General features: G+C 41.6%; 1 protein-coding gene across 9 annotated transcripts in view; it reads left to right on the top strand.

Annotated features, from left to right (window-relative positions):
- sash1b (SAM and SH3 domain containing 1b) overlaps nt 1-23,600 on the top strand; it is a 73,040-nt gene that overhangs the window by 33,052 nt on the left and 16,388 nt on the right. For 6 of the 9 annotated variants that reach the window (XM_035743497.2, XM_035743498.2, XM_052486520.1 and 3 more), the window contains exons 2-6: nt 18,208-18,342; nt 18,608-18,658; nt 19,117-19,172; nt 23,107-23,147; nt 23,502-23,591. In XM_035743497.2, the coding sequence (XP_035599390.1) occupies nt 18,208-18,342; nt 18,608-18,658; nt 19,117-19,172; nt 23,107-23,147; nt 23,502-23,591 (373 nt within the window). Of the gene's footprint in view, nt 1-5,070; nt 5,225-17,676; nt 17,805-18,207; nt 18,343-18,607; nt 18,659-19,116; nt 19,173-22,471; nt 22,990-23,106; nt 23,148-23,501; nt 23,592-23,600 lie in introns of those variants that run through there. The other 3 variants (XM_035743500.2, XM_052486521.1, XM_052486522.1) reach the window with 3 other exon arrangements.

Genomic DNA, 23,600 nt, shown 5'->3' with positions numbered 1-23,600 from the left:
TGGACATTTTAAAACCAGGGTTTTTGACTCCTGGCTATAAATCAAATATTTGACAAGAGCAAGCAGCAACAGTATAATTTTCAATATGTTTTAGGAATATAAATTATACTTAAGAAAATATATATATATATATATATTAAACCCGGTTTCTGTTTAATCAGGTGAAAGCGTGTTTTGATTTAATGATTTTGATCAAATAACTGTAATAGTGGAAATAAGTTTTGTGCCTAGGACTCTTCATATTAAGATATTATACATATTAGATTAATACAAGTTAGTGAGGTAGCCTTCTGTTGCCTAGCCCTTCAGTAGACTGACTCTCAGCCTTCCATCTCCTTTTTTATGTCTGTCCTCCCAAGGACGACATCCTCCACAGCTACACTAAACAAAAAATATAAATGCGACACGCCACAATTACAAAGATTTGACTAATTTACAGTTCATATAAGGAAATCAGTCAATTGAATGAACTAAATTAATTTAGGCTCTAATCTATGGATGTCACATGACTGGGAATAGAGCTGTGGAAGTTCTATGATCAGGTTACGAAAAAAAAAAAACATTTATATTCAATACCTAGCATAGGCCTCTGAGTGACTCATATTTGGCTGGTTTAAACCTGTCAATGTGTGTTCAGTCACTTCAATGCGTAGACACCACCAGTCTCCTGCTATGTTTCAAGCTGGTGTTGGTTGAGATTGTGAGGCTGAAAGAAAGATGCAGTAAGATGCATTCCATTTCATATTTCCAATAAAATGAGACCGTTTCCAATCTAAATGGATAAGATCCAACTGAGTGACAACTGATTCACGCAGAAATTATGGGGAAATGAACAATTTAATGGTTGTGAATTTGAAATCTTGCTCTAAGTGCAACCTCCCTGTTGCAGGTCGTATTAAGCACACTTTTAATAGCTCTAAAATGACAGTAAGGTCTTGATGAGAAATGGTCAATGTCATATTTCAACGTTTGAGGATTCATGAGCAAGTCTTTGTAGCTAATAGATAAACTATGAAATTATAAAATGGAACATTGTACACACTGGCCAAATACACTGCATCATTTCAGCAAGGTAGAAATAATATATGCCATTTAGCAGACGCTTTTATCCAAAGCGACTTACAGTCATGTGTGCATACATTTTACGTATGGGTGGTCCCGGGAATCGAACCCACTAACCTGGCGTTACAAGCGCCATGCTCTACCAACTGAGCTACAGAAGGACCACTGAAATCTTTTCACTGGATTGTAATCACAATGTAGGCCCATTTTTACAACTGAAAAAGGCAACAAATGTACAACATGTTGATTTGTAGGTTTCATTGAATCTTAATGAATGTTTATTTTCTGTTCCATTGGTTTGCAGCCTTATCTAGCATGTTATAACAAGATTGACAGCTTCCCGGTCTCTCCTGGGAGCTCTTTCTTTGCCTCTCCCAAGGTGTGGGTCTAGTGGAGAAGTTAATTCCCACAAATATTAACACGGCAAACCAACGTGTTGTGGATGGGCTGCTGAAATCTCAGGGGACTCGCTGGATTTGTCCCAAATGGGAATAGGGTACCATTTGGGCCAGACACCATGCGGGTTGATTACCATTGCATGAAGCCAGATGAAATGATTTCTGCACCTCTGAATTAAACATTGTTTAGGGCCAGGAACAATCCACTGACATGCTCCTTAACCATACAGATTTCTGTGTGGTTATTTTCTGTGTGTCTCTCGCACTCTCTGCATGTGAATCGCTCTCTCTCGTTGAATTTTGAAGGAGATCTCTTGTCTGTGGAGATATTTTTGGGACATTCTGTCCGCTTGTTAGAAATGCTCTGTGTTTGTTCCACTTATACCCATCTTCTTTTAGAGTTTCATTCAGGCCCTTTTCAACAGTTCTGTTTTATCCGTGATTCTTTTAAAGAAATTATATTTGAAAATAAATGTATTAGCAGCCACCCGCTGTGGGATGTTCTTCCGTATAGCAACAGCCTCTATGTGGAGGAGCTCATCAGTGGCTGATATGCATAACGTTATGACAAGGACTAACGTACTTGATTGTTCTGTGTGGTAATGCCTCTTATTGTCTCTTATTGTTTTGTAAACAGTCCATGTCTGTGTGGATGGGAGAAAGGTGATGTTAAGAGAGGGGGAAGGGAAGATGGAGGGGGAGGAGGAGAGAGCGAGGGTGGGGAGATAATGTGATTTCAGACTAGGTCAGAATGAATAAGCACTCTTCAAAATCAGTATGTTGCTGTGACTGAATGACAGTGTGTCACAGTGGTCCCTCATCAACCTCAGGCCTCATTTGGGTCAAAATCCACTTAGAGCAGCTAGCTACAGGTTCTCCTGCTCTCTTGTTGGGGGACTGTGCACCTCTCTCTCACACTAAAATGGTTAACGTGGAAGTCTTCTTGCTCTCAATCTGCGTCTTTCAGTCTTTTCAAATGTATTTAATAGAAGTCTTAAGACATTCTTGTACCCCTTTACAGACAGACAGAGCTCCTAAGGTAAACCGACTCCTACCATCGCTAAGGTAAACCGACTCCTACCATCGCTAAGGTAAACCGACTCCTACCATCGCTAAGGTAAACCGACTCCTACCATCGCTAAGGTAAACCGACTCCTACCATCGCTAAGGTAAACCGACTCCTACCATCGCTAAGGTAAACCGACTCCTACCATCGCTAAGGTAAACCGACTCCTACCATCGCTAAGGTAAACCGACTCCTACCATCGCTAAACCTACCATCGCTAAGGTAAACCGACTCCTACCATCGCTAAGGTAAACCGACTCCTACCATCGCTAAGGTAAACCGACTCCTACCATCGCTAAGGTAAACCGACTCCTACCATCGCTAAGGTAAACCGACTCCTACCATCGCTAAGGTAAACCGACTCCTACCAGCCTGGTGCAGATTAAGTCAGGGGAGTTTATGATCATATTCAGGGGGAACTGGCAGACCCAGACAGACAGCATACCTCCGCCTGTCCATCCCCCGGTCCCCTGGTGCACTGAGGTGACACCCTGCGCTGTGTATCCAGGCATAAAACTGCCCTCTGGCACAAGCTGCCTAGCGTTGCTGTGTGTGTGTGTGTGTGTGGTGGGGGGTGTAGGCAGCCCGTACCTGCCTCACCCCATCTGCCCCTGCACTATAATCTCTGGCACCGATCTAATGACTGTGTTCCTGGCTACCCTGCCATAGCTCCTGAGTGGCGCAGCGGTCTAAGACACCGCATCTCAGTGCTAGAGGCGTCACTACAGACACCCTGGTTTGAATCCAGGCTGTTTCACAACCGGACATGATTGGGAGTCCCAGAGGGCGGTGCCCAGTGTCGTCCGGTTTTGGCCGGTGTAGGCCATTGTAAATAAGCATTTGTTCTTACCCGACTTGCCTAGTTAAATTAAGGTTCAATAATGTTTTTTTATTTATTTAAATAGCTTTGATGTACGCTGGAGGTACTGGGGTTAATATTAGAAGACAGACACAGGATTTTCCCACCCTTTGTCTCATACAGTAGGCGCGAGTAGTCTTATATTGGGGCCAGTCACGGAAGGTCAAACAAAGATATGCATATTTGTTGTGGATATCAAAAATGTTGAATTTAGTCCCTGAGGGGGGAAAGGCATCATACTGTTAATCTCGAGTCATACTGTGGTGATTTTATTAGTGCAGTAAACTATTCTATACCTGTAAATCGGACTTTGTTGATTTTTCCTGTAGATGTTTATTGATTGTGATTGATGTTTGTTTTAGGAGGATTAAGAGATTCTCACCAGAGGCTGTTGAGATTGGCACCCTTTGTCCATAAATAGTTGTTTGATCTCATAAATACATTATGCATTGTCATCTTGAATAGTACGCATTCCTTTAGAAAACTTTTTTCAATACATTATTTAGAAAGGCTTCCCACTGATGGCCGACCGTTGTTTTCAAGGTAATCTACTCGCATTCACGTACGTGCGCACTGGCGCAAACGCGAACAGCCACGAATTTAAAGTCATCCAGAAGCATGGCAGATATTGGATGGTCATATAAAATGTTAATACCTTCGGCTATCAGTGATAGAGAAAGAAAATCGGCCTCGAAGACAATTGCTGGGAAAATGATATGGGTATTTTTGGCACAAAGGTGATAACCATGTCTTTTTAGGATTTTTTAATTTTAACTTCTCTATGTGAATTAACCTTTTTGGGCTCAACCAGCTAAACTGCAGTACCAAAAGTACTCTGAGCACAGTGGAACGCATCCTTCCAGACCAGAACCCTGGCCCCCTGATCTCCCCTCAGTTTCCTTCACCCTCTGTGAAACAAGAAGTGGAGAATCCCTGGATGGGCTAGTTGTTGTCTTTTGCTGCCCTCTGCTGGTGGTCAGTGAGACGTTGGGTTGAATGAGCGTCACTAAATCTTGCCCCTTTTTCCTGCTGTTTCTAAGTTCATTTTGCACCATACTCATTTAGCGTCAAATATTTCTGGTAGAAAGTCCTCATCCGTGCTTGAGTTTTGTGGTTAAAACTCGTAAAACAGCAGGACATTGTTTGGAGGATACATGTGTTCTTACCCACCAGCCAAGTCACTCCAGATTCAATGCAATATTCCACATTCGTCCAGGTATTCAATGCTAGCCTATAGGGGCAAAGGTGAGCACTTACCATCAAGTAGGCTCATGGCTTGCTAGTGATGGTTGATGGGTGTGAGCTCCGTCTCCGAGGATCACGGGTTCAATCCCATTGCTTGGCACTCTTATTTTTATTTTTTATTTTTTTTACCCAATCCCTCACCTTAATCATTTGTAATTAATGCCTAAACTTAGCGGATCGAGTTGTTTCTGTTTTAACCCTATCCAAAAACGTAACCCTTAACCAATCGGAATGAATGCCTACATATAATTTGACACCCCCCCCCTAACACTCAGTGGTGTATGTTATCTAGCAGTGAATCGGTGTGTATGGTAGTGTGCTGTCCTTGCAGCTGGGGCAGCGAGCTCCACCCCGTTCCTTACAGCAGCCACACGCACACGGAGCCCCACCCTCACTGGAGCTCCAGCGTCATTCTGTAGTCGTCCCCTGGCTATATTTCATGTGTGCTGGACACTGCTCTTTGAGTTGCATTGTTCTCCCCTGACTGTTCTGAGTGGTGACTCAGTCAAGTTTGAATAGAGAAAGAGGAGACTGACTGTCGTTCCAGCTGTGTAGCACAACTGGAGAACATAACAAACAGGCTGCCAACTTGTGGTGAGTTTAGAATTTAAGGAGCCCTTTTCTTCTCCCATTTACTCTCTTTCTCTCAGCTGGGAAATAAGTTTTCTTTTTTTGTTAGGTTTTTGCAGATACAATTGGAAGTCGAGTTTAACGAAGGCTGTTAATTTAGTTTTGGTTTGCCGACGGTATCCTTCTTTCAGAGGATGAAAAGTCATGAAGTTCTTTAATGATGTAAACGTCTTTCGTGGCTGTGAGCTCGCCTTTTTTATTCGCTGAATCTGTGGTTCCTTCCCTTAGTTTCGTCCTGTTTCGCCACGGTGTGTAATGGTGTGTATGACCCTGCTTAAAGACTGTGTTGTGATATACATGATAGCTATGATGTATGGTATGACCCAGTCCCCTGTGATTAGACTGTGTTGATACATGACACAAAGGGACGTGGAGAATGATACAGTGGACAGAGGGATGCGGTAAAATGTATAGCAAACCAAAAAAACAATGATTGCTAAGTTAAACAAACTATACAAGTCTGTGCACAAGGGTGACTTTTAACCATTTCCACTGATTAAAAAAAACAACAAAAAAAAACAAGTTTTCTTTGAACAATGCAGATGCAAAGTTTGGCAACGGAATGACGCGTCAATGGCACCAACCGTCGTTCTGTTTCCAAAATTTGCATCTGCACTGCTCTTCAAGTAAATGTTTTTGTAAAATGTTCTGTTGACGTTAAATTTGCTCTTGTGCATAGGGTCATTTTCCATCTAAAAGGACCCATGACCCATGACCCATGAGCACCAACATGTGAAGTTCATAGGCGCTTGTCAAATCTGGAGTCAACCGAAAGCTAAGAGGTCAAAAGTTTTAGAACCTACTGCACTCGTTAAAGGATTTTTCTTTATTTTGACTATTTTCTACCTTGTAGAATAATAAAGACATCAACACTATGATAACACATATGGAATCATGTAGTAACCATTTTAAGTTTTAAACCATTCAAAATATATTTCAGATTCTTGAAATAGCCACCCTTTGCCTTGATGACAGATTTGCACACTCTTGGCATTTTCTCAATCAGCTTCATGAGGTAGTCAACTGGAATGCTTTTCAATTAACAGGCGTGCCTTGTTAAAAGTTAATTTGTGGAATTTTCTTTCCTCCTTAATGCGTTTGAGCCAGTCAGTTGTGTTGTGACAAGGTATTGGTAGTATACAGAAGATTGCCCTATTTGGTAAAAGACCAAGTCCATATTATGTCAAGAACAGCTCAAATAAGCAGGTGTTCTAAAACTTTTGACCGGTAGTGTGTGTATATATACATTTGTCAACCATCTGTATATCCCAAATATTAGAGAAATGCAAAGGCTTTTCAAACAGATGAAAAAGGGGTATTTTTTTTTGAAAACATCAACCAAAAAAATCTTAGAAATGAGAAATTCATCAAGACACAAATGTTGAAGTAAAGACCCCTGCCAACTAATATCAACACTTGTACATTATTAAGTGATTAATACATGAAATTCTGTTACCAAATTGTTTACATTTCAGAAAATCAGTAACAGAATTACTGCAATTGAATTGGCTACAATTCACAGTTGGGTCACCTGCTACAGTCCTCCCTTCCACTGGCATACTGTTAAGTTCAACTCATAACTGTTCTTTCTCTTTCTGTCGTCTGGACAACCCCTCCCTTTCTCTCTCTCTCTCGTTAAAATATCACCTATCCCGGCTCTTACTGACATCTACCATAACACCTACCCTCAGGACACGAGTCAAGGAAGATCGTTTGTCTTCACAGAGATTTTCCATATCCAATCGTTTTCAGCCAGTAACGTGACACCAACACTCTCCTTTTAACTCCTCTGATCTGACGAGACCCTGTTACAAGGGGCTGCCTCAATTACTGCTTTGTTATAAAGAGAGTTAGTTTAGAGATGTAAGGAAGCCCTGATGCTATTGTTAAGTAGTTTCTATTGGGATTCCACCTGTCAGGACATGCACAGGGCATTTGCAACCCATCCATACTGGCCTACAGTTTGTCTGAGTGTCAGAACAAAGGTGCCATGTTATGGCTTTCCCTCTACTCTCTGACTGACAAGCATCAGACTGTTGTATACAAAAACAAAGTATTTAGCATGATCTTGACTGGGAAATATAACCATGAATGTTACATTCACAAGAGCATAATGTAAGAAGTGAAGACTATCTAGACTTTTCTTTGTTTAATACATTTTAGCAGACGCTCTTATCCATAGTAAAAATAAAGAAAAACCCTGGTGTGTCAACTTTTGACTGGTACTGTATACTAGCTATGATGTAGGACATGTTGTTTTGAACAGAAACATGCACACCATGCCAAATAAGCACTGGGGGGTCATGAGATATAATGTGGTCAGACCACAATGGACTGGTTATAAGAAGCATGCAGTGGCGATCTGTCTGTGATCGAACAGTACTATGCCTCTCACTGGGCCACAGCCTATTCATTCATTCCTCAACTCAACTGTTGAAAAGAAAAGCCCCGTGTCCCAAATGGCACCTTATTCCCTATATAGTGTATTATTTTTGTCCCGGAGCCTTATGAGCCATTATAGGGTCCCAATTGGGACGCAGATGGATTTCGGGCTGTTTCTGACCTCATGGCATCATGTCATTTAAGCAAATCAATGAATGGTTCCCTTTTCTAGACAGTTGAGCGAGCCAGTCAGTCACACAGTAGCATACCACGAGAAGGAAACAAGTCAGCCTACAGTATTGGTAGTCACAACACAGGACTGTTCGGGAGGGTTTTGAATTATCAAGGTCCTCACGATACAATATTATTACGATACTTAGGTGCCGATATATGTATTGCGATGCTCACAATTCTATATGTATTGCGATTCGACGATCCAGACATATTGCTCACCATATGTCTGCTGCAGAGGTACAAGAGAGCCATGAGAACACATTTTGATCAGTCATGGAAGTAAAAGTGCTGAAAACAAATTGGCTCCCTGTTTAGAAAGATGGAGAAGGGGTTTTGTCAATACAATATATCATCAAAACTAATATCCCAATGTATAACTGTTTTTTTTTCACCCATCACTACTGTTTGTGGCAAACTATTAGCATGCGAACCCCTTGAAATCCCCCCTTTTAAATGAAAAGTAACAGATGAATCTTTTCTGAGTTTAGATCGAAGGTTGTGGCAAAGTGTAGACACATTTGCATACACACAAGGGAGTGGTGTGTGAGGGATGAATACCCTTTTTAAGTGAATTCATAAGATTTCATAAACAGATTTTAATATTTTCAGATTTATTTATGTCCTCTTTATACCTTATCTAGTTATAGGGTTGGTAAATTCCATTTCAATTCAGGAATTTAAAACCGCTTTAATTGGAAAGGAATTGACCCCAATCACGTGTTTAAATCACCCCTTAAATGTGTCTGCATGCTTTGTGGTTGGGGTGAATTCCATTTTAACTTTGTCAAATTCAGTTGACTGCCTGTGTGTTTGTACTTGAAGCCTGTAGTCTGACGAGACAGTTAGGGCATATAATGGGATAGTGTTTATGTCTCTGTTCTGACTGATGACAGTAATAGCCTCATTCGAGTGCTCACAACAACAACCCCTGTCATGTGATGTATCAGGCTAAAGAGGACATACTGTAGGAACCACAGCAAACTGCATGAAATATTAAATCAAAGAACGTTTTCAGTTTTGAGCTACAGTTTGAATCAGAGTTCGATTTATTTGATACATCCAACGTTTATTGGACAAAAAATGATTACGTTAAATCCATCTATTATCACGAAGCATCACTTGTGTACCAATCATCATGTTACTTTCGCTTTGGTCTTCTAACATGCCTGAGTAAACAATAGCCGCTCTAACTGCCATGTGCATAGGCTATATTCAGTAGCCTATACCCCCCCCAATCTACATTGGATGAGCTCATAAATGCGCTGCTACTCACAATTTTTCCAATGTATATAAAATTGTATTTGTGCTTCATAAACAACCGGCGTAGACCGACGGTGAAATGCTTACTTGTGTCCTTTTTCAACAATGCAGAGCTAAAGATTGAAGCAATTATATATCAAAAAAAGAAGTGATACGAGGAATAAATACACAGTGAATAACAATAACGGAAAAAAATAACATGGCTATATACAGAGTACCAGTACAAAGTCTATGTGCAGAGGTATGAGGTAATTGAGGTAGCTAAGTGACTAGGCAACAGGATAGATAATAGACTTAGCTGTAGCAGCAACGTATGTGGTGAGTGTGAAAGTGTGTGTGTGGCGTCAGTGTGCACATGTTATGTGCGTGTGAGCATACAGAATGTAGTGAGTGTGTGGGTAGAGTCCTTCGTGTGTGCGTAGTCGGTGCAAGAGAGTTAGTGGGAATAAAAGGGTTGATGCAGGTAGTCCAGGTAGCCATTTGATTAGTCATTTAGCAGTCTTGTTTAACGTTCGGAAAGTATTCAGACCACCTACCTTTTTCCACATTTTGTTACTTTAGACTCATTCTAAAATTGATGAAATATTTTTTTTCTCATCAATCTGCACACAATACCTCATTATGATGAAGCAAATATAGATTTCTAGAAATATTTGCAAATGTATACAAATAAAAACCTGATTTACACAAGTAGTCAGGCCCTTAATTATGAGACTCGAAATTGAGCTCAGGTCCATCCCGTTTCCATTGATCATCTGCAGCATTGAAGGTCCCCAAGAAAACAAAGTTTGCCAAAGTGCACCTAAAAGTCTCTGACCATGAGAAAGAAGATTCTCTGGTCTGATGAAACCAAGATTGAACTCTTTGGCCTGAATGCCAAGTGTCACGTCTGGGGGAAAAATGGCACTATCCCTACCGTGAAACATGGTGGCAGCTGTGGGGATGTTTTTCAGCAGCAGGGACTGGGTTACTAGTCAGGATCGAGGGAAAGATGAACGGAGCAAAGTACAGAGATCCTTGAGGAAAGCCTGCTCCAGAGCATTCAGGATCTCAGACTGGTGCGAAGTTTCACCTTCCAACAGGACAATGACCCTAAGCACACAGCCAAGACAATGCAGGAGTGGCTTCAGGACAAGTCTCAATGTCCTTGAGGGGCCCAGACAGAGCCCGGACTTGAACCCGGTCTAACATCTCTGGAGAGACCTGAAAATAGCTGTGCAGCAACGCTCCCCATCCAACCTGACAGAGCTTGGGAGGATCTGCAGAGAAGAATGGGGGAAACTCCACAAATATTTTATTATTTTAAGAATGTGAAATGTCAGAATAATAGTAGTGATTTTTCACCTTTTTTATTTCTTTCATCACATTCCCAGCGGGTCAGAAGTCTACATACACTCAATTAGCATTTGGTAGCATTGCCTTTAAATTGTTGAACTTGGGTCAAACATTTTGGGTAGCCTTCCACAAGCTTCCCACAATAAGTTGGGTGAATTTTGTCCCATTCCACCTGACCGAGCTGATGTAACTGAGTCAGGTTTGTAGACCTCCTTGCTTGCACACGCTTTTTCAATTCTGCTCACAAATTTTCTATAGGGTTGAGGTTAAGGCTTTGTGATGGCCACTCCGATACCTTGAATTTGTTGTCCTTAAGCCATTTTGCCACAACTTTGGAAGTATGCTTGGGATCATTGTCCATTTGGAAGACCCATTTGTGACCAAGCTTTAACTTCCTGACTGATGTCTTGAGATGTTGCTTCAATGTATTCACATCATTTCCCACCCTCATGAGCCATCTATTTTGTGAAGTGCACCAGTCTCTCCTGCAGTAAAACCCCCACAACACTGGGGTTGGTGTTCTTCGGCTTGCAAGCCTCCCCCGTTTTCCTCCAAACATAACGATGGTCATTATGGTCAAACGGTTCTATTTCTGTTTCATCAGACCAGAGGACATTTCTCCCAAAAGTACAATCTTTGTCCCCATGTGCATTTGCAAAGTTGATTCTTCCTTGCTAAGCGGCCTTTCAGGTTATGTCGATATAGGACACGTTTTACTGTGGATATAGATACTTTTGTACCTGTTTCCTCCAGCATCTTCACAAGGTCCTATGTTGATGTTCTGGGATTGATTTGCACTTTTCGAACCCAAGTACGTTTTATCTCTAGAAGACAGAACGCGTCTCCTTCCTGAGCGGTATGATGGCTGCGTGGTCCCATGGTGTTTATACTTGCATACTATTGTTTGTACAGATGAACGTGGTACCTTCAGGCATTTTGAAAATTGCTCCCAAGGATGAAACGGACGTGTGGAGATCTATAATTTTTTTTCTGAGGTCTTTGCTGATTTCTTTTGATTTTCCCATGATGTCAAGCAAATAGGTACTGAGTTTGAAGGTAGGTCTTGTAATATATCCACAGGTACACCTCCAATTGACTCAAATGATGTCAATTAGCCTATCAGAACCTTCTAAAACCATGGAATTTTCCAAGGTGTTTAAAGGCACAGTCAACCTAGTGTATGGAACTGTGATAGTGAAATAATTTGTCTGTAAACAATTGTTTGAAAAATGACTTGTCATGCACAAAGTAGATGTCCTAACCGACTTGCCAAAACTATAGTTTGTTAACAACAAAACATTTGTGGAGTGGTTGAAAAACAAGTTTTAATGACTCCAACCTAAGTGTACGTAAACTTCTGACTTCAACTGTATTAAGGGAATAGGGTGCCATTTGGAAGAAGTGGTCGTATCAATATGGGGATATCAAAAATGTGATTCAGCAGCAGTCTCAGTCAATGATGCTATCTCCTAGTCCCTGTTATGCAGTGTAAGCGTAAAGATGGAATACAATGCCAATTCGATTACAAAGACATTGACACATGGTTATTACACTGAACAAAAATGTAAACGCAACATGCAACAATTTGTAAGATTTTATTGAATCGTAGTTAGTATGGAAAGTCAGTTGAAATAAATTCAACAGGCCCTAATATATGGATTTCACATGACTGGGAATACAAATATGCATCTGTTGGTCACAGATAGCTTAAAATAAAAGGTAGGGACGTGGATCAGAAAACCTGTCAGTATTTTGTGTGATGCCATATACGCGATCTGCCCGGTATAGTTGAAACGGTGAGTCATCCAAGAAGAGCACACTTCTGTAGCGTGCCAAACTGCAGTCAGGTTAAGAGCCTGGTGAGGACGATGAGCATGCAGATGTGCTTCCCTGAGATGGTTTCTGACAGTTTTTGCAGAAATTCTTCGGTTGTGCAAATCCACAGTTTAATCAGCTGTCTGGGTGGCTGGTCTCATACGATCCCGCAGGTGAAGAAGCCAGATGTGGAGGTCCTGGGCTGGCATGGTTACATGTGGTCTGCGATTGTGATGCCGGTTGGTCATACTCCCAAAAACAACATTGGAGGTCGGCTTACAGTAGAGAAGTTATCATTAAATTATCTGGCAACAGCTCTGGTGGACATTCCTGCAGTCAGCATGCCAATTGCATGCCCGATTTAACTTGAGACATCTGTGGCATTGTGTTGTAACAAAACTGCACATTTAGTGGCCTTTTATCGTACCCAGCACAGGGTGCACCTGTGTAATGATCATGCCGTTTTAATCAGCTTCTTAATATACCACACACTAACAAGGATGTATGCAAATTTGTATACAAAATTTGAGAGTAACAAATGAAACATTCCACCAACACTACACTATGTTATGTTTTATATTTCTTTCAGTGTATATACTGTACGTTAAGGCCAGGCTCCACACCCCATTTGGGCTGTTTTACCTTAATCATATCACAATCAACTTTGACCAGTTGATTGTAGACACAAATATAATATTTTTTTGTATACTTAAAAAAACAAAATATTTGATAAAAAATATGCAAATTAGGTGCTATCTGAAAAATGTTCTTCTGGTATAGTGAAGCCATTAAAACTATGAAATGACACATGGAATCATGTAGTAACCAACAAAGTGTTAAACAAATCTAAATATATTTGAGATTCTTCAAAGTAGCCCCCATTTGCCTTGATGACAGCATTGCACACTCTTGGCATTCTCTCAACCAGCTTCATGAGGTAGTCACCTGGAATGCGTTTTAATTAATTAACAGGTGTGCCTTGTTTAAAAGTTAATTTGTGGAATTTCTTTCCTTAATACATGTTGAGCTAATCAGTTGTGTTTTGTTAAGGTAGGGGTGGTATACAGAAGATAGACCTATTTGGTAAAATACCAAGTCCATATTATGGCAAGAACAGCTCAAATAAGCAAAGAGAAACGACAGTCCATTACTTTAAGACATGAAGGTCAGTCAATCCGGAAATGTCAAGAACTTTGAAAGTTTCTTTGAGGTGCAGTTGTGAAAATCATCAAGCGCTATGATGAAACAGGCTCTCACGAGGACCGCTACAGGCAAGAAAGACCCAGAGTTACCTCTGCTGCAGAGGATAAGTTCATACGAGTTACCAGCCTCAGAAACTGAGTTCAAGTAACAGACACATCTCAACATCAACTGTTCAGAGGAGACTATGTGAATCAGGCCTTCATGGTCAAATTGCTGTAAAGAAACCACTACTAAAGGACACCTATAAGAAGAAGAGACTTGCTTGGGCCAAGAAACACGAGGAATGGACATTAGACCGGTGTAAATCTGTCCTTTGGTCTGATGAGTCAAAATGTGAGATTTTTATTTTTATGTCTTGGTGAGATGTAGAGTATACAAAGATGATCTCCCCATGTGTGGTTCCCACCATAAAGAATGGAGGAAGAGGTGTGATGGTGTGGGGGTGCTTTGCTGGTGACACTGTCAGTGATTTATTTAGAATTCAAGGCACACTTAACCAGCGTGGCTACCACAGGATTCTGCAGCGATACGCCATTCCATCTGTTTTGCATTTAGTGGGACTATAATTTGTTTTTCAACTGGACAATGATCCAACACACCTCCAGGCTGTGTAAGGGCTATTTGACCAAGAAGGAGAGTGATGGAGTGCTGCATTAGATTACCTGGCCTCCACAATCACCCGACCTCAAACCAATTGAGATGGTTTTTTTCTCATCAATCTGTACACAATACCTCATAATGACAAAGCAAATATAGATTTCTAAAAATGTTTGCGAATGTATACTTATAAAAACTGGGCTCTGGCTGGGCCACTCAAGTACATTCAGAGACAGAGTGTCCAGAAGACACTCCTGCATTGTCTTGGCTGTGTGCTTAGGGTAGTTGGAAGGTGAAACTTTGGAGCAGGTTTTCATCAAGAATCTCTCTGTACTTTGCTCCGTTCATCTTTCCCTCGAACCCGACTAGTCTCCCAGTCCCTGCTGCTGAAAAACATCCCCACAGCATGATGCTGCCACCACCATACTTCACTGTAGGAATGGTGCCAGTTTTCCTCCAGAAGTGACACTTGGCATTCAGGCCAAAGAGTTCAGCCTGGTTTCACCAGAGAATCTTGTTTCCCATGGTCTGAGAGTCTTCATTGCCAACTTCAAGCGGGTTGTCATGTGCCTGTTACTGAGGAGTGGCTCCTGTCTGGCCACTCTAGCATGAAGGCCTGATTGGTGGACTGCTGCAGAGATGGCTGTCCTTCTGGAAGGTTTTCCCATCTCCACAGTGTAACTCTAGAACTCTGTCAGTTTGGCCAGGCTGCCAGCTCTAGGAAGAGTCTTGTGGTTCCAAACTACTTCTAGTTTAAGAATGATGGAGGCCTCTGTGTTCTAGGGGACATTCAATGCTGTAGCAATTCTTTGGGACCATTCCCCAGATCTGTTCCTCAACACAATCCTGTCTCGGAGGTCTACGTACAATTCCTTTGACCTTGGTTTTTGCTCTGACATGCACTGTCAACTGTGGGACCTTACGTAGACTGGTGTATGTGCCTTCCCAAATCATGCCCAATCAAATTGAATTTACCACAGGTGGACTCCAAGTTGTAGAAACATCTGAATGAGGATCAATTGAAACAGGATGCACCTGAGCTTATTTTATAGTCTCATAGCAAAGAGTCTGAATACCTATTGGGGAGAAAAATGGGGTATATATAGATTTTACGACCTTTTTTCTCCCCAATTTCGTGATTTATGATCTTTTCTCATCACTGCAACTCCCCAACGTGCTCGAAAGGCAAAGGTCAAGCCATCTGCGCCAATGTGTCGGAGGAAACACCGTTCAACTAATGACAAGTCATCCTACAGGCTTGCCACAAGGAGTCGCTAGAGCGCGATGAGCCATGTAAAGCCCCCCCTAGCCAAACCCTCCACTAACCCGGACGACGCCGGGCCAATTGTGTGCCGCCCTATGGGACTCCCCTAATGACACAGCCTTGGATTGAACCTCAGGCTTTAGTGACGCCGCAACACTGCGATGCAGTGCCTTAGACCGCTGCATCACTCGTGAGGCCTAGCCTAAATATCCAGGACCTGACTTGTCGAGAGTAGATTGTGGATAAATATATTTTTGTATCTTTCTATTTGTAAAAAACTAAATGTAGAAATGTAAAAAAAAAAACAAGTAAAATGTTATGTAAGAACACAGAATTTACCACATATCAAGAATTCCGTCTGGGAAGGTCTGGAGAGTATATCTACGGAGGATAACCAGACAAAATTTGGTGAATGCAGATGCTTCTGAAGCTGAGAAAAATGAGTTGGTGTTTGGGAAGTCTGACTTTTGGGATGGCAAAAGCCTATTTAGACCCAATCAACATGTCTTCAAAGTAGGTTACTAAATGTAGTCCACCTTTTATTAACATTCTCTGTGGAATGGGCTTTGAAGTTATGTGGAATTCAATGTAGTGAGCTTTGAAATTATTGATGTGTCCATTTTTAAAGTGGTTAAAAGTCATAAAAATTGTGATGACGGTAGTATGATAATTGAAAGAAAATAAACTCAAAGCAAAAAAAAGAAATGTCCTCTCACTGTCAACTGCGTTTATTTTCAGCAAACTTAACATGTGTAAATATTTTTCTGAACATAAGATTCAACAACTGAGACAAACTGAACAAGTTCCACAGACATGTAACTAACAGAAATGGAATAATGTGTCCCTGAACAAAGGGGGGGGGGGGTGGCAAAATCAAAAGTAACAGTCAGTATGGGATTGAGATCCGGCCTCTTCGCTGGCTGTGGCAGAACACTGACATTCCTGCCTTGCAGGAAATCACGCACAGAACTCGCAGTAAGGCTGTGGGCATTGTCATGCTAGAGGGTCATGTCAGGATCAGCCTGCAAGAAGGGTACCACATGAGGAAGGAGGATGTCTTCCCTGTAACGCACAGCGTTGATTGCCTGCAATGACAACAAGCTCAGTCCGATGATGCTGTGACACCCCAGGCCACGACGGACCCTCCACCAAATCGATCCTGCTCCAGAGTACAGGCCTCGGTGTAATGCTCATTCCTTCGAAGGTAATCGCGAATCCGACCATCACCCCTGGTGAGACAACCACGACTCGTTAGTGAAGAGCACTTTTTACCAGTTCTGTCTGGTCCAGCAACGGATGGTTAATGCCCATAGGTGACGTTGTTGCCGGTGATGTTTGGTGAGGACCTGCCTTACAACAGGCCTACAAGCCTTCAGTCCAGCCTCTCTCAGCCTATTGTGGACAGTCTGAGCGCTGATGGAGGGATTGTGCATTCCTGGTGTATCTCGGGCAGTTGTTGTTGCCATCCTGTATCTGTTCTGCAGGTGTGATGTTCGGATGTACCGATCCTGTACAGGTGTTATACGTGGTCTGCCACTGCGAGGATGATCAGCTGTCCGTCCTGTCTCCCTGTAGCGCTGTCTTAGGCATCTCACAGTACGGGCATTGCATTTTATTTCCCAGGCCACTTCTGCAGTCCTCATGCCTCCTTGCTGCAGCATGCCTATGGCACTTTCACGCAGATGAGCAGGGACCCTGGGCATCCTTCTTTTGATGTTTTTCAGAGTCCATAGAAAAGCCTCTAGTGTCCTAAGTTTTCATAACTGTGACTTTACAGCTTTACAGACGGTAGGCAATTAAAGGGTTTAAACACCGTTCCACAGGTGCATGTTCATTAATTGTTTATGGTTAATTGAACAAGCATGGGAAACGGTGTTTAAACCCTTTACAATGAAGATCTGTGAAGTAATGTGAATTTTTACGAATTATCTTTGAAAGACAGGGTCCTGAAAAAGGGACATTAATGTTTTGGCTGAGTTTATAACTTTCATTAAGTTGTTTTCATTGTTAGGTTTACTTTTTGAAAATACTAATGATAATGGAACAAAATATCAAGAAATCAAAAAATTGATAGGTAGATGCATAAATGTAATTTCAGCCTGTGGTGCCTGGCCTTAAATTATTTCAGCCTGGCTCTGTAGGACAGTGAACCGATATCACTATATTATGAATTTTATACATTTATTTTGGGAGATGAAAATCCTTAGCAATACTTTGAAGACATTTGCAGGAGATGAGTCTGCAAAAGTCCTGAAATTTTTTTCCCATCTTTTTCTTCAGCCAATACAGCAAAGGGCACTAAGGAACACAATAGTCGGAAGTCTCTGCAGAGTCATGTGTACGTCTGGAGGTCCTGGGTTTCTGTCAAGGAAAAGGCGCTGTTCCTGATGATTTATGGTACACTGACCTGTGTCTATGATACCACAGCGACTCAAGTTGATCCTGTTGACTGTGGTGAGGTCAAAGAGAACTGTAGCTGCGTCACAATGCTTTCTCCCCCCTCGCTATGCCTCTAGGGTCACAGCTGAGGAGGTCTAGAGAGTGTAGGGGTCATGGGCAACTGGGGAGAGGCAAGGACAGTACCTCAGAGACACACCATTCGGTCTGGCCCTGGTCACACACACTTTGCTGGTTCTCTACCACTGCACATTCCTATGGCTTCTGATGTTGATGCCGTAAAAAAAAAAAATCTGGTCAGTTTACTTGTCTTCTGTTTTTCTGTTGTACTGTATGCACTGAATGTGAGTCTAATGTAATGTGATTGCTTATGCTGACTCTCCGTAACATGCATATCCTTACTTTGTGGTGAGGTAGGACTTCCTCGCTGTTCTTACGGACCATGTCTTCTCTGTTTTAGGATGGCTCGTTGGGAACCTTTGAGGACTTGGCTCAGGAGTACTCGGAGTATTACAGCACTTCTCTCACTGACGTCCAAGACAGAATGGAGGAGATCTGCAACCGCAAACTTGTACAAGTTGCAGAGTCAGAGATGGTACGATCATATATTACATGTTCAGTGTGATACAGACTATGTTTTTTCCATCTGTGGATACCCACTTTGCACAGACTTCGTTCTAATTAAAATGATGTGGAGGAAGCCTTTAGAAATGTGGTTTTCATTTAAATCCTCTAATATGTGTGTGAGTTTAGGGTGACATGTTACAATTTTGTCCATTTCATCTATCAAGATATATATGTTTTGAAATGCTGATTGACTCAGATGTTGTCATTCCTTAATTTGCCTCTGTGCGTTTCAGGAAAAGGTTGACTTAGTGCCCACATCACTGCAGCTTCGCTCACAGATCCAGGTGACGGACTCCTATTCTCCCTATTGGTTTTGACCCTATTGTATGTTCACCCTCTGGGAGGAGGGATTTCCTCAGCCCTGGTCCTGCAGACATCAGAGCTGCTATGAACCAGATCACAGCCCTGTCATTATGGCATTATAACATCTTGGTTTTCCTTGATCACAAATTCCCGTTTCACGATCTGTAATGGAAACTCTGTGGCCTTGTTATTTGTAATGCATACTGTTAATATGTGTCCGGAAATAACATTTTTTTTTAAATGCACCCGAGGAATGTGCACTGTAGCCTTTTTGTGGCCAAAGAGATGCACATTAAGAGTTCCAAACCAAATGCCTGCCAGTAAGCTAGACTGTGGTTCCTCGAAGTTTGTCAGTTTCCATTGCCTTCCTGTCTGCCTGTCTGCCTGCCTGCCTGCCTGCCTGCCTGCCTGTCTGACTGCAGTGTTCTGTTCTCTACAGGATTCGCTAGGGCTGAGCAGCAGCAGCACTGTGTCCACTCCCGAGACAGAGAGGAGGTAAGACCGTAGAGATACTGAAGTAGTCGTCAACGGTATTGTCTCCCCTTTGTGTGGAGTGTACCGTGTGTTATATTGTGATGTCCTCATGCTGTATGTAGTTGAATTGGTGTTGTCGATCAGTGACGTAGGAAAGTCATAGCAGTCCCATACATTGTCTTCATGTCCTAGTGAAACGAGATATGTCTTTCTATTAATTGACAAACTCCTGGGAGGTATTTGGGGCGACTCTACAGAAGTGGTGTAAATTGCTGACCCACCCCAAAGAAACTAAAATGGTTAAGTCTCCAAACGTACTTCATGATATATGTTCTAATTAATTCCAAGGCAAAAACGAACATGTTTTATTAATGAATATAGCACAAAGTCATTGTTTATACACCTATTTATATTGAGGTGGAGGTCCCAACCCTGGATTCCTAAACACAATTCATGATTTTAGATGTAAAATGAATTACACTTATTTCAGTAGACCATCTTGAATTGTTATATTATTACATTTGAAAGAAAACTGACCTAATAATTCGTTTTGTATATTTTTAAGCATGTAAAAAAATATATAAAAAAACATATGCTGTCCTACCTTTTTGATGGCACTACCGAAACACACCCATTAAAAGACTGCAGAATGAATGTGCCTTAAGCCACACCCATACACATATCACCTGGTGATATACACCCCTCTCCAGCATGGCCACATGGTGAGTAGTCTTATCTGCAAACATTGTGGAGAAAATGTGTGAGCAAGTTGCTACATCTTCATGTCTCTTTAAGAGGTGTCCCCACCAAATATCTAAAATTTCAAGAAATATGTCAAGTACGGTTTTGAGACAAAAATATATGTTTGCTGGGATGTACATCTGATACATTAAAGCTCGCCAGGCATATGCTCGCTATGGGGATTCATTAAATGGATGCTTCAGGATTTTGGCAATGAAGCCCTTTTTATTTAAGAAACGTGTTGGAAATTCCAAATGGTTTGCATAGTCAACTTACACACAGCACTGACACACACACACTTACCCCACCAGACATGCCACCAGGGGTCTTTTCACAGTCCCCAGGCCCAGAACACATTCAAGGAAACGTACAGTTTTATACAGAGCCATGAGTACATGGAACTCCATTACATATTTTATAGCAAAGTGAACAGCACACCTGGTTTAAAAAAAATAACAAATAATAAAGCAACACTTCACGGCACAGCGCCTCTCCCCCATGTGACCTACTTGTGTGTATGTACTGACGTGTGTTAACTCAGATGCACACACACACACACTACATCTTAATGTTTTGAAATGTATGCAAATGGTCAAGTCTTTTGTCTAATGTATTTTTGGTGATATGTCTGACCCCAGTAAGACTAGCTGTCGCTAATGGGGATCCTAATAAATCCAATCTCTATCCCCTGAGTCAGATGAACTCGTGGATACCGTTTTTATGTCTCTGCGTCCAGTTTGAAGGAAGTTGCTTGTTGTTGTTTTTTATTAGGCACATGGGAATTTAACCGCAAAATGTATTTTGATGTGTACCATGTCATCACGCACATCCTTTTATCCGCAACAAGATTATTTGATGGAAACACGGCTATGGTGGAAAAATGCGCATATTGTTTTTATGCAGATTTTTAGAATATTTTCATTAAATCTGTCGCCAATTGGATGGAAACCTAGCTTATGATTGACTCTTGATTGTTAGTCCACTGTATTATTTGACATTTTTCTTTATCTTAAATGTTCTACATGTAAACACACAGGTAATTATTTATATGTTTGATTATTGTTTTAGAATTATTGAAGGACCGGGACATCCCATAAGGTGCCAACATGTCAAAGTACAGCAGACAGTAAGAGAGGACAGAGTTTAAAAATGGACCCTGTGCAATATCAAGAATATCTGATCTAGAAATAAATGCTGGAAGGAAGGGGAAAAGTAAGTAATTTTGTGAAATATTTATCTGAGAGGGACATGAGGTGCACGAGGGCAGGAGTGAAAAGGCAGACGCAGACAGGAAGACGTGTCTTTTAATGATGTGAATCACATGTGCCCCATTCGATATGGAAGCAATTAAGTTAAAAATGTATATGCCAGGTCACAACTGAAGAAAAAATGTCACTACCAACGTGCCTAATAGTTTGCCACAAATAAGATGGGAAAAGTGACCATTTTTAAAATCTAACTTGACATAATTAGATGTAAGTAATTCAATCAATACGTTTCGGATCCATTCATAAAATCAACCATTGAACATTTTACAGGGAAAAATAAAATCTCTAAATTACATTTTAAGGTTTTTAAAGTCAGTTTAAAAGTCCTGTTTTTTACTATTTGGTCAATATTGTATGCTAATCAAATGAATCTGTAATCAAAAATGTATCAACATTCGCTACTGTGCATGGTTCTCCCTTTATTACAACATTTCACTATGTTTCGGTAGTGACACATTTTAGTGGGATGTAAGGAATTCAGGACAAGATTTCACATATGCAATGCAATGTTTTAGTATTTAACTTCTGTAGAATGACCCTTGTAGGACAGGACAGTCAGTAAGACGGTCATTCCCTTTCATACATTATCCCCATAGGTGCTGTCTCAAATGGCAGTCTATTCCCTATTTAGTGCACTTGTTTTGAGGCCCACAGGGTGCTCTCTGGTCAATAGGGTGCCATTTGGCATGCAGCCCCTCGTCAGTGTGAGGAAATGTTTCATACTTCCTGTCCTGATGACCTCCAGCCAACTTTTATGAAGTGTTCCTCTGCTAGTATACCAACAGGAAACGTCCTGTCCTTCCCCCTATTGTGTGTTTGGAGATGGTCATATTGTGAACGCAGGGGAATTGGTGAGATAAATAAGGGAGGAAAGGAGGAATCTGGGTAATGAGTAATAACATGGTACTATACACTCAGCGGGGTGTCTGCAACACCAGATTTAAGTTTGTTTACTTGGCTAGTTACACCTTTAGCTTTAGCATTGTCCAGTGCAAAACAATGAGAGGAGTAGTAACTCCTGTTAGCATGCTCTAAAAAGTAAGCCCAAATCACCTCAAAGTAACGTGACTTTATACAGGATGCTGGTTTTGAGTAGCCACCTCTGAGAATTGGTTCCCTTCATAAACTACCAGAACACAAGAGCCTTGATTTCTACTAATCTTGCTGAGGGAAAGGTTGTACAGCACCGGGCTTGCTGTGACTTTAGGCAAGGCATCCTCTTGTGGCCACCTGTAGAACTGTGTCGATGGGGAATGATAGTTGTTGCTGATTGCTAGAGACGATCAGCTGATGTCAGAGGGGAGAGATTGGGAGAGAGAGAGAGAGAGTGGTGCGAGACAGAGTGAGGAGCCAGGCCGACTGGTAGACACAGAAAGCGCAAGTGTGAGAGCGTTGGAGAGGGAGACAACAGCGATAGAGACAAATATGAGCGCGAGAGGGTAATGTGGAGGCCACGTGAAGCGCTGTCGTGTTGAAGTGAGTGCAGTCAGTAAAACCCAGGCAGTCGGGGTAGTGAAAGCCTCTGTTGTTGAGAGAGCCTCAGTGATCTGACCTCCTGTCTAGCAGACTGACAGCGTGATGTTTTCCCATCTGGACTGACCACTGGGAACGGCCCCCACTAACACTGCACTGTACTGGCCGGATCCAGTGGCACGAGGGACAAGTGCACGTTTGTGAGGGATACGGTAGTGCATATTTGTTAGGGACAGTGCACGCGTCTGTAATTGTTGAACAGGGACAGAGAACTCAGTGGATGAAGGGGTGTTTTGTTTGAAGACGGTACAGTAGGATAGCAGCAGTACAATGAAGAAAATTGCATTGGAAAACAGGTGATGATGATGATGATGATGATGTCTGTGACTGGACTCTGCATCTTTTTATTTCTTGGATTGTGTTTTGTTTGTGCCATCTGTCTTGTTTTTGATTCAATCTTGGTTTATTTTTAGGTTGTCCGTGCATAAATCAAGTTCTGAGGATGCGTCAGGGGGTATGTTTTTATTATTTTTTGACATCAGTTCTGTGGTTTGATGGGTCTTGGTCAAGTGATATGATAGTGACATGATATTTGACCATTTTAAATTGTGTGGAACTACAAACACAACTGTTGTAATTGTGTCTGACTACAAATGTACTACAATAGTACCTCATTTGAAGATTGAACTTGGACAGTTTTGTTTTTATCACAATTGAGACACGTAATGTGCGTTTTATATTTTGGAATAACTAAATATGCATAACCTAAAAACCCATCTACATATTTTGAAAGAGTGCTAGGGGTAGCCATTGTATGGGGCAGTGTGGTTTTTACCTGTTTTAAACCCTACTGTACCTCCTTGTTTAGGAAAATGGGACGGAAAGAGACTGAAAAACAAGTCATTCTGGCAGAATTTCCGGAAGTCGCAGAAAGGTGTCGTGCGGCAGGCCACGAGAGGTATGTTTT

The sequence above is a fragment of the Oncorhynchus keta genome, chromosome 29 (genome assembly GCF_023373465.1).
Source record: "Oncorhynchus keta strain PuntledgeMale-10-30-2019 chromosome 29, Oket_V2, whole genome shotgun sequence".
NCBI lineage: Eukaryota > Metazoa > Chordata > Actinopteri > Salmoniformes > Salmonidae > Oncorhynchus > Oncorhynchus keta.
Note: the sequence above shows the minus strand (reverse complement) of the source record. Positions and strands in the feature narration are given on the sequence as shown.